The following is a 17,466-nucleotide window of genomic DNA, read 5'->3' as shown; positions in this document are numbered from 1 at the left end:
ATCATGAGAGTCCTCCCTTATCTGCTACTTATTTAACTGTAAAGAGTCAAAAACCAGACTGTACTGAGTGGCTTAAAGCCAAGTGACCCAAGGCAGAGCAGTTCTAAGTTCAGACTAAGCCTGGGACTGGCAAAAAAGGAGAACAATCAAATTCAGATCATACCTGGCAGCAAATTGGAGTGAGTGCCTGCAGGCTCTTTTCTGCACTATCTCCTTGCTACAGATTTAAACTCCAAATTGCAAACACAGATTATCAAGCAGGCAGAAAGTAACTGCCACTATCACCAAATCATAAAATGTCTGGGTTCATCAGGTACTGAAGCTGATGATTACCACTATTATAAGAGCATACAAAATCTTAGGAATCCGACTCTTGAGACAAAATCTATTACCAGGTGCTCTATAACACAGGTAGGAGAAGAGAACCCAATGGTAATTAGAAGAGTTCTAACCTCCTGGATATAATTGCTTCTGTAACTAATTGATGATGAGAGGCAAATGCTTGTAGGTTTTATTTCTCATACAGATGGGTTAACAAATAATTTTTTTAGGTATTATAAGATAAGTGCTGAGTCAAAGAAGAGATCATTATAGTATGAACAATTCTGTATTTCACAGAGTGATAAGCAGTACTTTTCACTCAGTATATATCAATAATAGCTCAAACTGGATTTAACGAATAGAATCATGGATTCATATATGTATAGACACCTTATGTCATCTTATAAACATCATTCTTTATACAATATATCCCAAATTCCAGTATAATGTATATCAAGTAAAATGTAAGAGCATGTGTATGCAGATATTTCTGCCAGCATTAACTCAGTATGGAGATCCAGTACTCTATTTACTTACTTAGCTGCTTAAAGTCCCAAGACCTTGTAATTAATGATAAATCAAGTCAAAATAACATCATTCCAAAGAGGGTGGTGAATTTATAATTTATGAAAAGTAGGGCTGGAGAAATAATGTAGATTTGGTTTTTAAATCAAGTATGTAAATGCATCGAAAGGGTTGAAAGGAGGGGGTGGGAAGAATCTATTAGAAGGTCCTAGAAATGCACTTATGCTTGGCTTTAACTCACTAAGACTCCGACTAATAAATATTCATATGTTTTAATCCTACCCTTCATCTGGGTTAGACTTGTAAGCAGCAAATATGAGATAAATAAACAGATTCAGCCTGTCAATTGTGACTACAGCACACAGTGCTCCGCTGAGCCTGGAGGACTCCATATGTCTCACTGAGGCCGAGGATTTACCGACAGAACAAGGTATGGTCACAGTGCTCTATGAGCTGAACTTTGTCTCTCAAAGTTCATATGCTAAAGTCCCAACTCCCCTGCATCTCAGAATGAGATGGGATTTCGAGACAGGGTCTTTAAAGAGGTAATTACAGTAAATTGAGTCCTACAGTAAATTGGGCCTTAATACAATCTACCTGGTTTCCTTATATGAAGGGAATATTAGGAGACATACATAGATTGGAGAAAGACCAAGTAAATGACCCAGGAGACTATGTACCTCTACAAGCCAAGGAGAGAGGCCTTAGAAGAAATCAACTCTGTCAACACCTTGATCTTGGACTTCTAGCCTCCAGAGCTTCGAGAAAATAGATTTCTAATATTTTGGCCATCTAGTTTATACTGCATTGTTAGGTCAGCCCTAGAAAACTAATACAGCTACTGACTGACAAGGCTCATCACAAACCACTCTTCATCAGATCAGACTAGCAGTTCTTTATATAGCTCACAAAAAGCCAAATACAGAAGCTGAACAAAATTTGCAAAGTAAAGACACTACAAACTCAAGACTGATATACTATATTCTGAAATTAGTTCACAAAGGAAGTCTATTGATAATAATCAAACTCATCCATCATAGTTAACCTTTTAATCATTAAATAGCAAAAATCAAAGAAAAAACTCTTCATGTCTTACTATTATGTTTAATTTACATTTTAACAGTTCATAGCTCTTTAAATTCTTTCCTCTCCTCTCTTCTTTCTCTTTATAAATTGTACAAATTGTGTCTGCCACTGAGTTTCTTCATGAAATGGTCTATGAATTGTTTTTCAAAAAATGTAGTATAGTATTTTGATCAGCGGAAATGACCCAGTGTTCCCACGTCTTAACCACTGCTATCAAGAATGTGTGCATTTCTCTTATTTTGATGCATAGAGAAGTATTTGCATTTACTTGACTTTACCTAATCAATATGCATTCCCAGATATGTATAAAATAATACATATTTTGGTATTTTTTAATCAAATCAGAAAGTATCCAGAATTATACTGAAGACTTTTTTTGTATGAGAAACATAACCAAAAGACAGATGGTTATCAAAATGCTGAAAGGAAGTTAAAATTTTTATTTTTATTTTTTATTTTTATTTTTTTTATTTTTTTTTTTTAGGAAGTTAAAATTTTTAAAATAACTTTAGTCATATCTCCATTTTGCCTATTTTTATGGCTTCATGAAAATAATTATTGGCTTCTACATTACATTATATCTTGTAATAATTTTGCATAATCACTTTTGTGAAATAAGCAATGAAAAATCCAAATAGTATTTCAAATTAATTTTTGGCTTTAACTATTTCAGTAGATTTCTTTGGTATTTCTAAAATTGACTTGAAAAAATAACTTTGGTGTTTCATCACCCATTTTAATAGTTACTATGCAGGGATTAGTTAGAATTTAATTATTAAATACACTGAACAAAGTACTATAGAATGTGGTGCAGTAAATAGAGATTACAATTTTTAAGCATAGCACAATTTATACCTGTGATACCATGTCTTTTAACTTGGCATATTTACATTATTTAAAGCACTTTGGAGAAGCATCACTCAGTGCGAGAAGTCCCTCAAGACAAGTATAAATAAGAGCGGGAAAGAGCTACACCGATCTTTAGGCCAGATTTTCTCTTTTCTGTATTCAACCTAGATGTGTTTACATGGAGGTTTGATGTTTGACCCATTTTTCAGTTAGGAGCACTCTCTTCGAGATAATAAAACCTGATAGGACAGCTATAAAACTTGTAAAATGCCATTGCAGGGTCCCATAAATGTAAAACTGCCGATGGAGTTTGGGGATTTACACCTAGTGTTTGTCCCTTCACAGAAGCAAACATGCACAAAGCCACTGTAATAACCCTTCAAAATCAGATAATATTCTGACAGCTTAGTTTCACTGACAAAAGAGTCCTGGGCAGAAGCCAGGAGGCCCAGGTGCGCTGCGTCATGCCAGTATTTAATGCAGTCTAATATCAGATGGATGCAAGTGAGAGAAAATACTCTGAATAAAGTACAGATAATAGCATGGACAGCCACTCATGGCAAAATTACTTGTGCTCATCATGCTGTGAGCTTTGTATTAAATTTTTCTGTCAAGTGGCAGGAATCACAGGGAGAAGTGCCTCAGAAAACCCTCCTTGTAACCTTGGATAAGGATCTATAATATTAGGCTTTCATATGATAATGGCAAATGATGCCCTTTTTGAAAAATTGCTGACTGGTAATGAAAGTCCTAATCAGATTGTGGTTGGAGAGGACCAGGAGGTGAGGGACAATGTCTGTGACACCCTTCTTCCCCCACCCCTTTAGCAAATTTAGCAAACTTGACAAGATGGGTGAGTCTACGAGAAATTTATCTTACATGAATTTCCAACAAAGCCCTTGGGGTTGTTTATAAAACGAGAAGGTGGCGGTTTAATAAATGCTGGGCCACCTGAGGCACTTTCATTAAAGGCCTTCTCTAGACAACATCACAATGTTTGCATTATTCTCCTGTGCTCCCTTGAGAATACAAGCATTCCCTTTTCAGTGAGAGTAGATATTGTATGTGAAGGCATGAAGGAAGACGATTTGCTTTGCCTTCCGGTGCACAGAATAACTGTACCACCACTACAGTTAGGATGAATATTCAAGCAAATGTATTATCTTCTCTTTGAATGCAAAATTCCAAAAGGAAACAAAAAAAAAGAAGACACTCTGGAAGGTTTATCTGTGAATGGGATGCAGGTGAATTGTCTGTCATTACTTCAACTACAGTAATGTCTATGTGCTTGCAACAACAAAATAACCTTTTAAAAATATTAAAAATATACACTTTTTAGTTTCTTAAATAACCATCTTATTAGAAGTACCGAAGATGCTTGACAAGATATGAAAGTCGATCATTGCTCTAAGTAATAGGAGGCTTACTGTTAATGAATTTTTAATGTAATTTCTAATGCCAGTGGATGCATTGTCTAGTCATAGAGCGCCAGGGTAAATAGGAGAGATTCATAGATGTTTTTATGCGTTTCAATGGACTTACCATCTGTGTAGACTTCTCTGCGCAGATGTCCTGGCTGGTGTTTTTGCTTCTTGGCTGGTCTGGCCTTCTGCATTACAGCAGCACTCATGTTGCTGTCTGTAGAGACAGGACTTGTGGGTCGAGGGCACTGGGATGCATGAAAATGTCGGCGACCTGAGTGAAAATAAAAATTCAGAGCCAAACTCATCAATGAATTTTAATTATAACATTAAATAATTAAAAGAAAACATTAGAACTAGAGGCATCCCTAATTTCCTAAAAATAGCTTTAAATAAACTATTCTAGCAAATAATAGGATTTTTGTCATTCTGCCTGACACACCCACTGGAAAAAAAATGCTGAAAGCTTTTTCCAGCTCTTTTCCTTTCTTAACCACGGTATTTTTATTCTGTTAAAGTTCTTGACATCACTTGTTAAGGAAAAATAACCCAATTACTTTTGCATCTAACTTCACTAGAATGTTGTTTGTAAACAAAATTATTGATTAGATTTTTGCACTATATATTCAATATATGTTGTTTTTTCAAGGGAATTGCCAGTCCTTAAGAAATTCAGGCTCTAAAAATGAACAGTACTAACTACGCCCCTTATTTAAATTAAATATATTTTTATGCTATTCTTTGAAGGCAGACACCTAATATCTTAATATATGCTGAGGCATTTACTCTTCAGGAGGCCTGAAAGCTAGCTAACATATTTAGACCCGTCCACAATTACTTATACCCCTTTCCTTTCACTAGATGTTTACTTGCTAATTCTGGTTAAAGAGACCCCTCCAGAGACTTCTACCTTTTTTGGTGGTAGCAGAGGAAATTTGCATTTTTCATTTTGGAGGGACGATATTTGCAGGTACCAGTGATAACTGATTGAGCTAATTAGACACGGTACATCTCAGAGCTCTCCAATTTTCTGGCTGTCTTACAGACATGTTGTATTACAAGGGCACAAAATACTTAACATAATGGCAAGGGAATTCCTGACCCTTTACTTGACTTTCATTATTTTGGTTTCTAGAAATTCCAGATACACAAAGCTGGAACTTTTGGTTGTACTGTTAGAAACTTCCAACAGAACTACACAACATGTTTTTTGGCTATAAACAGGAGAAGACATATACGGTGGAATCAACATATTCAGAAATGCTAACTGAAGCATATTAAATAATATACATTAACACGGCCAAGTGAGAAGCAATTTGACTGGATTATTCATTCATATTAACTTCAAGTCGTATGATCAGCAGCACCCTTTCTCGAGAAGAACATTTTAATAGGCAGAGGCCAATGCATGTTTAGTTTGTTATAATTATGAGCCAAACGAAAACGAGAAATACCATTAAATTACAATACAATAAAATATTAAACCAAACTCTCCTTAGCCATGATGGAGACTATTACAATTAAAGTTACATATCCATGAAAAGAGAGAATGAGGGTTGAGACCGAGAACATTATTCATTCTATTGTGTAATGCCATCTACCGTTCATATACCCTGAGGCATAAGGTCATTTACAGATGAATTTTCAACATTATTTCTATGTTTTGTTGACTTAATGAACTGAAACACACCCTTAATGTAACCTGAAAGCAGTAGTTTGAGATGCTTAATTTCACTTTCTTATTTTTTTGATGATTAAAAAATAAGGAGAAATTAAAGCTATGTACACAGTTGGACATTATTAAGAAAGGTAGGTTTGGATGGTTATTTTGTTACATTCAGTAGCTACTGAGAGGAAAAAAAGGAATTTGGTTGAATTTCATTAAATATCGGCCTAGCCAAAATAAATATTTGTTCTACAATAAAAGGTCGAGGAGTATTAGACTTCTTTTTTCCTATAAAGTGTTCTTGATAAATAACATACATAAATATCCTTATTTTCTCTGAATACATTCTGCAAATGATAAAAAACAATAACCAATCCAGGATCTGAAGAGAATAGGGAAAAGTACCAATGTGATAGTTATTAAACTAAGAAAAATAAAACACCAAAACAAGATAGCAACTACTGATATGTTGTGATAGTCTTTAATTTCTCAGAAATACATGTTTTGTTGGCCGCATTATTTTACTCTACTATATGTATTCTTTTGGTTATCAGAAATACACACATACACACAATGTATATATGAATGTATGATATGTATACACGTGTATATATTCCATCCCACAGAAATCAATGTCATGTTGACTTAAATTGTTTCCTTTTTCATACTATTTACTCTTTAACAAGGTTGGGAATAGGCGATAAATAAAAATGGGCTCAAACATAAGAGCAGAGGAGTGCCTGGGTGGTTCAGTAGGTTGACTGTCTGCCTTGGGCTTGGGTTGTGATCCTGGGATCAAATCCCGCATCCTCTGCGGGGAGCCTGTTTCTCCCTCTGCTCCTCCCGCCACATATGCTCTCTCTCAAATAAATAAATGAAATCTTTAAAAAAAAAACCCAAAACATAAGAATAGATGTATGAAAACAGGGTATTGGTAATGAAAAGGGAAAATGAAAAAAATATATATGCATTTTCAAATTATTAGATTAAAAATGTTTACTTTAAATATGAGGCATCTATGCTTGAAAATGTATGCATATTACACACATCTTTCTATCTTCCCAATTAAATTAATATTTTCATTGAGAGGACATGAAGAAAATGGGGGTTAAGGAGAAATAGCTCATTTTTCAATGGTTGAGTATTGGAATATTTATTTCTCTTAGAGAATTTCTAATTAAATAGGATAAGAAAACTATCACAATGAATTTTATCTTGGTTACTTTCTATGCTTTAAAAAAATATTATAACACAAACCTCACTGGACTATAAGCAACCTAAAGAAACTGTACACATATCTGCTATAACTTTCGTAAAAAACTGAAGACTTCCCAAGGAGCTTCACTCACATCACACAGGATTTATTAACTAAAAATAAACTAGAAGATTTGAAAAGCCATGTCCAGAAAAAGGGAATAACTACACTATGTCATATGCTTGGACTCTGGATTCCTCAGGCAGCAAATAGAAGACAGTTAATAATAGCTGCATTTCACCCTGGACAAGAGATCCGAGGTGATAATCATCAACTGATATATACACATGGAGTCTTCTTTTCCAGCTTGGCAACAAGTACACAACTTACCAGCAGCATCCTGCATCTGACGACGTGCCACTTTAAGACCAGCATATTCTGCAGCTGCTGCCACTGCCTGGGCAAAATCAGCATCAGTGAAGAAGGAGCCATCAGAAGAACTCACACTGGAGCGTCCACTGGAAATGTTGTCCTCCTCTGAGGCTGAGCCCCAGCCATTGATCATGGACCCAGTGACAGAGCTTTCAAGGTCCCCCACACTGGAGGCAGGGGTCTGCTCAAGGCCACGTAACAAAAGCCGTCTGGTCTGCATCTTGGCCACTTCCATGTCTGCTTCATCTTCTTCCTCTTCTGGTGCATCTGTATCCATATCTGAGACAAGAGGTCCTGAAATGTAGCCATAGGTATGTGGTGGGGAAATCGGTCTTGGTGGTGGAGGAGGACTCACAGGCTGCCGTCTGCAGGAAGATGGATCAACAGGTTTGGCTCAGCTCATTAGTAGGACACATACAAAATGCGTTAACCAAGAAATTCATGAATACACTGATTTGATCTTTGCCTCTGTGCAGCTAATTTAACCAAGCTGGGCTTAGCTACCTATAAGTCTCTTTATGTTTTATCATTTGGATTATATTCAATTAAAAAAGGAGAAGTAATATATACTTTGGAAACATATGCCTATGTCTTAAAGCTTACTGAATATGAACAATAGATTATTATTATCAAAGACAACAGATACCAGTTCTGGAACAGATGCTCCATAAACACTTTTTTTTTTCTCTTTATGTCATTTCCACCCTTACCATTCCAAGCAAATGGACTCATTCATAGTGACTACAGAGAGCAGAATTTCATAAGATGGAACAATGATATATTCAGCATATGACACAGTTTCCTTTGGATTTTATTCTATTAAAATAAAAGGCTAGGGATCCCTGGGTGGCGCAGCGGTTTGGCGCCTGCCTTTGGCCCAGGGCGTGATCCTGGAGACCCGGGATCGAATCCCACATCAGGCTCCCGGTGCATGGAGCCTGCTTCTCCCTCTGCCTGTGTCTCTGCCTCTCTCTCTCTCTCTGTGACTATCATAAATAAAAAAAAAAATAAATAAATAAAATAAAATAAAAGGCTATGGGAGTCAAGCATTTTTTCTCTGAATTATTCCCCAAAGGTTATTAGCTATTTCGAAGCCTATCACTTTTACTATTATCCCACCTGTTAAATAAAATGCTTACAGGTATTTTCCTGGTTATCTTGAAATGAATTAAGGACCACAGCTGAGGACAATGTGAGTCGTATTCTGCAGTGGAAGTTCACAGTTACTATTAACTACTTCCAATTATCTCTCTACAGATCTAGAGGATTACAAGGGCCAACAGCAGTCCTACTACTGTCTGACACTGTAACCCACAGTGAGTATAAGATGACGAAGAGAGTGTTTTGACTTCCGTGTAAAGTGAGGTTTGTGGAAAGAAGTTATTCCCATGGTGGGAGAATGCCAAGAGCATTTTCCTATTTTAGGAAAGTGTCTGACAAAAAGGAAGACGTACAGTGATTTCTAGTTGAAGGACTGCTCTGTCAGTGACCTGATCAACAGTCCCAATGCCTCTCTAAGCAAGATTAAAGAGATGATATAGGAGGAATGCCATTTGGAAGAGTCCTAACAACACCTCTTGAAATTCCGTGCCTTTGAGACGTAAGGAGGATAGATTCTACACAAGCCTGCCAACCTGAGGGCAGCACTAGATGGTAGTGAGATCAGGTTCTGGTGTCAGCTGGTCACCTCCATGGTTTAGGAGGCTAGGAAAAGCTACAGCATGAATGCCATTGACTGGTAATCCACCTGAAGATGTGGTTAAATTGTTCAAGGACTACAAATGCTTAGAGATGCTGCCCAGGACTGACTGCCAGCCCATCTCCCTCACCATCCTTATAATACTCACAGAGCAACATGAGATAGAAGAGTCATTGAGGCTCCCCAAGGAGAAGCCTGGATCCTCATCTAGCTTGCCATGCCTTAGCACTTAGGAAAATGCACCCGGAAGAGGGAAGAGGACAAAAGTGGTTAAGAGCAGGGAATGCCCTCTTACTTCATGCCACGATAGCCACAGGCAGGGACAATCTGCAAAGGATGTCCGGAAGTACACTATTTTAGTTTTAAAATGAACAGAATTGGAATTTATGAAACAAAACAAGCAATTAAAGGGTGAAAAAAGTTTCAAAAAGAAAAAGACAACTATAGAGAACAAACTAATGGTTACCAGTGAGGAGGTGGGAGGAGGATGGGTGATGGGGATTAAGGAGTGCACTTGTGATGAGCACCAGGTGTTGAGTCACTATATTGTACACCCAAAACTCATATTGCACTGTATGTTAACTATATTGGAATTAGAATAACAAATTATTAGGATTGAGCCTTAAATTAAAAGAAAGCATACAAACACAACCATAGAGAATCTGGTCAAAATCTAACTAAGGGACCTGCCATAGAGAAGAAGAGGGAAGTTCGATATAGCAATAGAGTTTTGAGGGTGAGATGCCAGTGGCTCAAAGGAAGAAGTTTTGTGCTTTTTAATTCAGTGAATTGAGACCTTTCCATAAACACATTTTGTTAACACAAATGGAAAGCATTAAAAATAAATGATTATTAAAATGCTATAACTAATTTATTGTGCACCTACTTTGTAATTAAGTATATTTTACAATGTGAAAACTCATTTGATTCTTACAGCAGCTTTCGAAAGTACTGCTTGTATTATCATTCTGCAGATGAAGAAACTGAAATTCAGAGAAATTAAGGACCCTGACAAAGTTGCCACAACTAGTAGGTATCAAATGTAGAATTTATTTATTTATTTATTTATTTATTTATTTATTTATTTATTCATTCATTCATGAGAGAGTTGAGAGAGAGAGAGAGAGAGGCAGAGACACAGGCAGAGGGAGAAGTAGGTTCTATGCAGGGAGTCTGACGTGGGACTCCATCCCACAACTCCAGGATCACTCCCTGGGCTGAAGGCAGCGCTAAACTGCTGAGCCACCTGGGCTGCCCACAAATGTAGAATTTAATCACACATTTCATTTCCCAGGTCATGACCTTTCTTCTAGGAATGGTGTTATTACATACACACATGCACATACTCACATATATACATACTCACATATATACGTGTACACACGCATAAAACGTACTGTAATAATTTATACATATACATACATATATATACCCACAGTTCTTTAATATAACATACTATTTTTTATTTCTGGATGTTTTCTAATGTGTCTGTGTGTGGCAAAAGAAGAAATATGAAGAATATGCCAAAGCTGAAGTTATTTAAGAGATTAAAATGCAAAATTGTTTCAATACGGAGTGTGTAATACACATAGGAGGAAAACCTTTGTTTAATTTGGATTGCAATAAAATACCACACTTAAAAGTCAATTTATAGTCTTTGTCAGCAGGCACATCCAAAATACCACAAGAAACTTCTTTTTTTAAGCACACGTAAGACTTTCTCCCACAAAGGGGACTATTCTGACCATCAATAAAGGGGTGTAGAGCAGCCAACTTCACTATGAAAGGAAGCCAGCATTGTTGTATTTGGATAATTCACATTCTGTAGAACAAAACATCTTCATGTTAAACAAGGACTGGCTTTTAACTACTATCACCCTGTGCAAATGCTGAGGAAAGAGAGAAAAATTATTCAAACCATCTGTAAATAAGGCTAGCCCAGGGAATGTGTGATAAACATGTACAGTTTGAAATATGTAATATATTCTATTTGAAAACAAAAAGCTATTTCAAGATGCTGCACTCAAGTGGGACTTGCCACAAACGAACCTCAACCCTCTAGATTTTTCTCCCTGAGGGGTTTCAACATCTTCTGAAATAATGTACAAGTATACAACTGCAAATCACAACACTCTAGGCTCCTGCAAAAATGATGTCTTCATAAACACATTCAAGAGAAGACAGGAACAATGCCATTAATTTATGAAAGCAGGTATTTGTATGGTTCACCACATACCATTTGCCAGACAAAAGACAAAGGGGAACAATGTATACCTTAGAGATTTTTTCTGAAACCAGTATAGCTTCAGTACTCTGTGTACTTAACCATCATCTGGTTTGTAAACAGACAAGATATTTCATTTTCCTTGCTTTTTACTGTCTTTTCTTTCCAAGTGTACCATATTCAGTTTGTCTGTATTTATAAAACATCAGTTAATTTCCTATCCCATACATGAAAATTACTTTTACTTTTCAAGAAGTTTTTGCTAAATGTCAACTGTAGGAAACTCAATAGTACCAGACACTTTGAAACAATATATGCAAATAGGTTTAATTATATCATTTTCACAGTTATTGTTCAAAGAGAAGAAGGATTCCTGTTACATTGGTCACCTAGTTTATCTAGTTTTAAACAAAAAGAGAATATCTTGAAGCTCATTAGAAAGCCAAAACTTCAATATCCATATTAAAGCAAGTCTAAAATGTTTAATATTGCAGATATATAACAGTTTTAGCTCAGTATTTTCTTATTAATATAAACCACAGTGTTTATTTATGCCCTTAATCAGTAAACACAACAGTAAAAAAAGTATTCATTTTTTACACATTTACTCTGCCCCTATTATGGTGAGATAGCTAGGCTCTGAGACCACAGGATCACAAGCAAAAATGAGCTTGAGGAATGCTTTATACTTAAAGTCATAAAAGGATTTGATTTGAAGGCACACATAATAAAGCTAAATATTTATCAGGCCATGGCAGAGTATATTTTGCAAAGATGTCCATGATAATATCTCTCATCCCAAAGCTCTTCTGGGATAAGAAATTGCCACTCTCCCATCTAGAGAGGGAGTTTAGTTATATACGAATCTCAGTGGACCCCATGACTGCTCTGACCAACAGAATGTGGCTAAAAGGTCACTGTGTCAGTTCTGAGTTGTAGCTCTTAACTGGCCTAGAAACTTCCTCTTACTGTCTTCCTGGAAACCTACTGCCATTAAGAAGTGCCACTACCCTATAATCCCCATGTTACGAGAAACCTGGGCATTGAAGAGACCCTAGAGGAGGACACTTGATGTGGAGACAGAGAAACCACAGAGTATTGAGATATTAGACACATGAGTAAAGAAACTAATGTAAGAGTAAATCTTCCAAATGAACTAAACTAGATGTGGGTCAGAGATTAACTGCCCAGATGAATCCTTTTCGAAATCGCAATTCATGGAACTGTGAATAAAAGAAAATGGTTGTTTTAGGTAACTGTTTAGTTTGTTAAAAAAAAAAATAAAATAAAAATAAAGTAGTTTGTTGGGGGATGCCTGGGTGGCTCAGTGGTTGAGTGCTTGCCTTCAACCCAGGGAGTGATCCTGGAGACCCGGGATCAAGTCCCACGTCAGGCTCCCTGCATGGAGCCTGCTCCCTCTGCCTGTGCCTCTACCTCTCTCTGTGTATGTCTCTCATGAATAAATAAATAAAATCTTTAAAAAAAAATAAAGTAGTTTATTGGGCAGCATAGAAAGAGGAGATCAAGTATGATGTTAGAAATTTAGTTAAATAAAATAGATTTGTTCCTTGCCTGAAGGGACTTATATAATCCAGTAAAGGAGACAATCAAGTGTGCAATGATAATGCAGTATCCATAAACAGAGGATGTCTAAGGTGTTAATAGGAAGACATAGAATTAGCACCTATCTCAGAATTGGGACATCAGAAAAAGATTCTACAGAGAGTATCTATCACTTCACCTTGGTCCTCAAAGATACATAAGTGTTAGTTCCAAAAAAAGAGAGGGGATAATGGTGTTCCAGGAAAATAGGATGGCATGGGGAAAAGATCTCAAGGTGGGTGATCAAGTATCCATTCCAGGAACTGGAAGAAACGTAGAGTGAAAGCACCATGAACAGAAAGAGGTGAGTGGCAATGAATAAGGATGGGAAGGCATGCAGGGGTCAGATCACAAAGGGCCTTGATTGCTACATTAAGGAATCTTGCCTTTATTCTAAGGGAAATGGGAAGCCATTGAGAGATTTTAAGCAATGGAGAGCCTTGATCAGTGTTGCATTTTAGGAAAAATGCCTCTGCACAGTCTGTAGCAGGAAGATTAGATTGAAGAAGGGGCAAGGCTAAAGGCAACCAGACCACTTATGGACCATTACAGTAATACAGGCAAGAGAGAATGGCTGTCGGAAGTAGGAAAGTGCCTTTATGGCTGGAGATACGTGTATTGTTCTGAGTGATATTTAAGCAGCTGAAATCTACAGAAACGAGTACTTGGATATAAGAGTCTGACGCTCCGAATGAAATCTGTAGAGAAATAGCCATCTATCTTTAATGAGTACATCATTAGGGGCATGGCAGGATGATGAGAAACAGAAGCCATTGCTGATGGGCCAGGCATCTGAATAGGTCAAAGGTTTGAGAAAAGGCTTCACTGAAAGACTTAACTAGAGATAAGAATTACAGCATTGTATATAGTATCAAAAATGTAGACATAATTTTAATGTCCAACATTAAGAAATTAAGTGAATCACAATATATTTTTGTTCAACACAAATATCTAAATAAAAAGTTACTGACATGGAAAAATACACGATTCAGTGGAAAGAGTAGGTTACAATTTATTGGTATATCACAAATTCAAAGCAATGTGAGCATATACTGAAAAGATCCTTACTGAGGTCTTAACAGTGACTATTTCTGACTACAGGGATCATTGGTACTTTTGTACTTTTATTTTGTTTATCTGTATTTTCAAATATTTTTTTTAGTGAACATGTAGGATATACCTTCATCATAGAAGAACAATAATAGTTTTTTTGTTGTTATTTAAGGGACTTCATTTACTTCTTATAAGTGTCCAGTGTTATTTCCAGCAACAATCCTGGAAATAAATTTCTAGTACCTTCATAGGCTGAAAATCATCATTTCAAAAAAGGCTGTATATAATTAAACAGGATTTTAAGTACAGGTAACCAGAGCATTTGCCAATTATACGCATTCATTTTGAGTTCATATAAGTATTCACTCCCCTAAAACAGCAGGGGTGTCTTAATTCTGTGGTATCCAATTCCTTTCATCAAACACTTACTGAGGTAAGCTTTGTGCAACCTCAATGACATGAGTAAGATGTGAGCTCTGCCCTCAAAGGGCTTTTAATTCAAAGAGGGAAACAGACATACCAATAGCAAACATTAATACAACATGAGAACTGATTAGAGTGCTTAGCAGAGCTGTGAAAAGACCATTGTGAAGAGAAAAGGAAATAATTGGTTGAATTTTGCCAGGCAATCGAATGAGACTTTCACAGAGGGAGTGCATTTTAACAGGGCCTGGAAGGATGAGAAGCACTTGCCCCGGCAATCAAAGAAACAGCATGTTGTTAACACACGTGTTCCTAAGGAGGACACAGAAAATGTGGTGGAAGGTCATGAGAGGCTAGAGTGTCCTGTGCCCCCATGCCAGTTCCAGAGCAGCCCTCCCTGGGCCAGGAAGTGGCAGTACTGACCAGATGTTGGTGAATATAAGGCCAAGTCAGGGAATTTCAAACAAAGTAATTAGAAAAGAAGGTGTATGCAGAGACTGGAAGGGAAGAGGTAAATAAACTGGGAGGGACCATGAAAGGCCTCAAGCACTGGGCTGAATGGCAGGACCTCACTCTATGAAGGGGAGCATTTCCAGACTCGTGTGTTAAGAAAGATAATGTGGAGGGTGGGCAGGAAGGGGGAAACAGAGGAAAAGTGGAGATCAGTTCAAGGATGACAGAATGGCAAGGGCTAGGGGTGGAGGGCCTGCCTTTGCAGCTATAGGAATGGAAACAAAGGACCCAGAACAAAAGATCTGTTGAAGTCAGAAATGAAGGGATTGTGAATAATTGAATTTGGGGAATGGAAGGAAGATACCAGAAGAAATCAAGCAATTGGATAATTCAGCTGATTGTAAGATGACTTTTTAAGATGATTTTTAGCTATCTGATTTTATTACATATTTTTAAAATATTTTATTTATTCACTTACGAAAGAGACAGGGAAAGAGAGTGAGAGCACAAGCAGGTAGAGGGAAAAGCAGACTCCCCACTGAGTGCCCCCCCCACCACGTGGGGCTTGATTCCAGGACCTTGAAATCATGCCCTGTGCTGAAGTCAGATGCTTAACCAATTGAGCCACCCAGGCACCCTGGCTATTTTATTTTTAATATATTGTTAAAATAAATAAGGATTAAGGATTCTAAACATGATAGCCAACACAAGGGGAAATGAAACAGGTTTGAAAGGTCAAGGGCAGGGATCCCTGGGTGGCGCAGCGGTTTGGCGCCTGCCTTTGGCCCAGGGCGCGATCCTGGAGACCCGGGATCGAATCCCACGTCGGGCTCCCGGTGCATGGAGCCTGCTTCTCCCTCTGCCTGTGTCTCTGCCTCTCTTTCTCTCTCTGTGACTATCATAAATAAATAAAACTTAAAAAAAAAAAAAAAAAAAAAAAGAAAGAAAGAAAGGTCAAGGGCAAAGATGAAGAATCTGGTTTTGAACAAGTGTAGTATGCGAAGGTCAAGTGATAATATTGTGGTGCTCAGGAAAAAGGGTGAGCTGGCTAAATAAAATTTTTTTAATATTTATTATTATTTTTTATTCATGAGAGACACGGGGGGGGCGGGGGGGCAGAGACACAGGCAGAGGGAGAAGCAGGCTCCATGCAGGAAGCCCAATGCGGGACTCAATCCGGATTCCAGGTCACGCCCTGGGGTAAAGGCAGATGCTTAACCGCTGAGCCACCCAGGCATCCCTCGCTAAATAAATTCGAAATCCATCAGGATATAAGTAATTGTCAAATTAAACAGTGGGGTGAGGGCATAAAGGTGAGGAGGAAAAAAAAAAAGGTAAGGAGAGTAGGAAATCGTATTTGTTGAATATTTACCCTACTTCAGATACTTTACATACATTATCTCATTTTTTTTCATACGTTATCTCATTTTATTCCCACAACAACTTATAAAATTGCCAACACTGCAGAAATCTTACATATGAAAAAGATGGACAAATCTTTAGATTGATCATTAGGAGGTGATTTTCAGTAAACTAATGGAAGCAAAATGGTATGGGTCAGAATGCAGTGGGGCTGAGGCACGAATGGGAATTAGTAAGGGAGAGCTGATTAAACAGCCCTGAGGACTAGGGGAGAAGGGGGCCATGATAACTAGAATGGGGGGCTAAGAAAGGGGAACTTTATAAGCAGTGGGATTAATAGTGAAGAGAGAGAAGAATGGAATGAGGAGGAAAAGGCTGGAAAGTCAGGATAGATAAAGGTGAATTTATTTTGATTGATTTGAGGAAGGTGGAAAGGATGACCTGAGGAACACAGAAGAAGGGGTCTGCCAGGAAGAAGACACTATGTACCACTTTTTAAAAAAGGTTTTTTTTTTATTTATTCATGAGAGCCACACAGAGAGAGGCAGAGACACAGGCAGAGGGAGAAGTAGGTTCCCCACAGGGAGCCTGATGCAGAACTCGATCCCAGGACCCCGGTATCATAACCTGAGCCAAAGGCAGACGCTCAATCACTGAGCCGCCCAGATGCCCCACAGTGTACCACTTATTTTATAGAGGGGAATGGTGGGGAAACAGGTACTGAGACAACGAAGGGAGAATGCTGACTTATTTCAGGAATAAGAGACTATTATCTATTATCCTTTCATTTGCTGCAAATAAGAGCCATAGAGATGGTCTGTGATCTTTTTTTTTTTTTTTTTTGAGATGGTCTGTGATCTTAATAGGGAAAAGAAGTAGATGCCTTATTTTTCTCAATCTCCATGAAATTTCATGGGTTAACACTCTTAGAGATAAATAAATATATGGCAGGGGCACCTGGGTGGCTCAGTTGGTTGAGTGTCTGCCTTCAGCTCCGGTCATGATCCCAGGGTCCTGGGATCAAGCCCTGCATCGGGCTCTGCTTAGTGGGGAGCCTGTTTCTCCCTCTCCCTCTACAGCTTCCTCTGCTTGTCTGCTTTCTTTCTCTCTGTTAAATGTATAAATACAATCTTTAAAAAAAAAAAAAGATTAATG

The 17,466-nt window shown here is 37.6% G+C and overlaps 1 protein-coding gene across 7 annotated transcripts in view; it reads right to left on the bottom strand.

Moving 5' to 3' along the window:
* The window catches only part of ROBO1 (roundabout guidance receptor 1), a 1,126,854-nt gene that overhangs the window by 12,240 nt on the left and 1,097,148 nt on the right, over positions 1-17,466 (bottom strand). For all 7 annotated transcript variants that reach the window (XM_025449655.3, XM_049104797.1, XM_049104795.1 and 4 more), the window contains 2 exons: positions 7,454-7,860; positions 4,324-4,476 (listed from right to left, as the gene is read on the bottom strand). In XM_025449655.3, the coding sequence (XP_025305440.2) occupies positions 4,324-4,476; positions 7,454-7,860 (560 nt within the window). The remainder of the gene's footprint in view (positions 1-4,323; positions 4,477-7,453; positions 7,861-17,466) is intronic.

Source organism: Canis lupus, chromosome 31 (genome assembly GCF_003254725.2).
Source record: "Canis lupus dingo isolate Sandy chromosome 31, ASM325472v2, whole genome shotgun sequence".
NCBI lineage: Eukaryota > Metazoa > Chordata > Mammalia > Carnivora > Canidae > Canis > Canis lupus.
The sequence above is the reverse complement of the archived record's forward strand: the minus strand, read 5'-3'. Positions and strand labels throughout refer to the sequence as shown.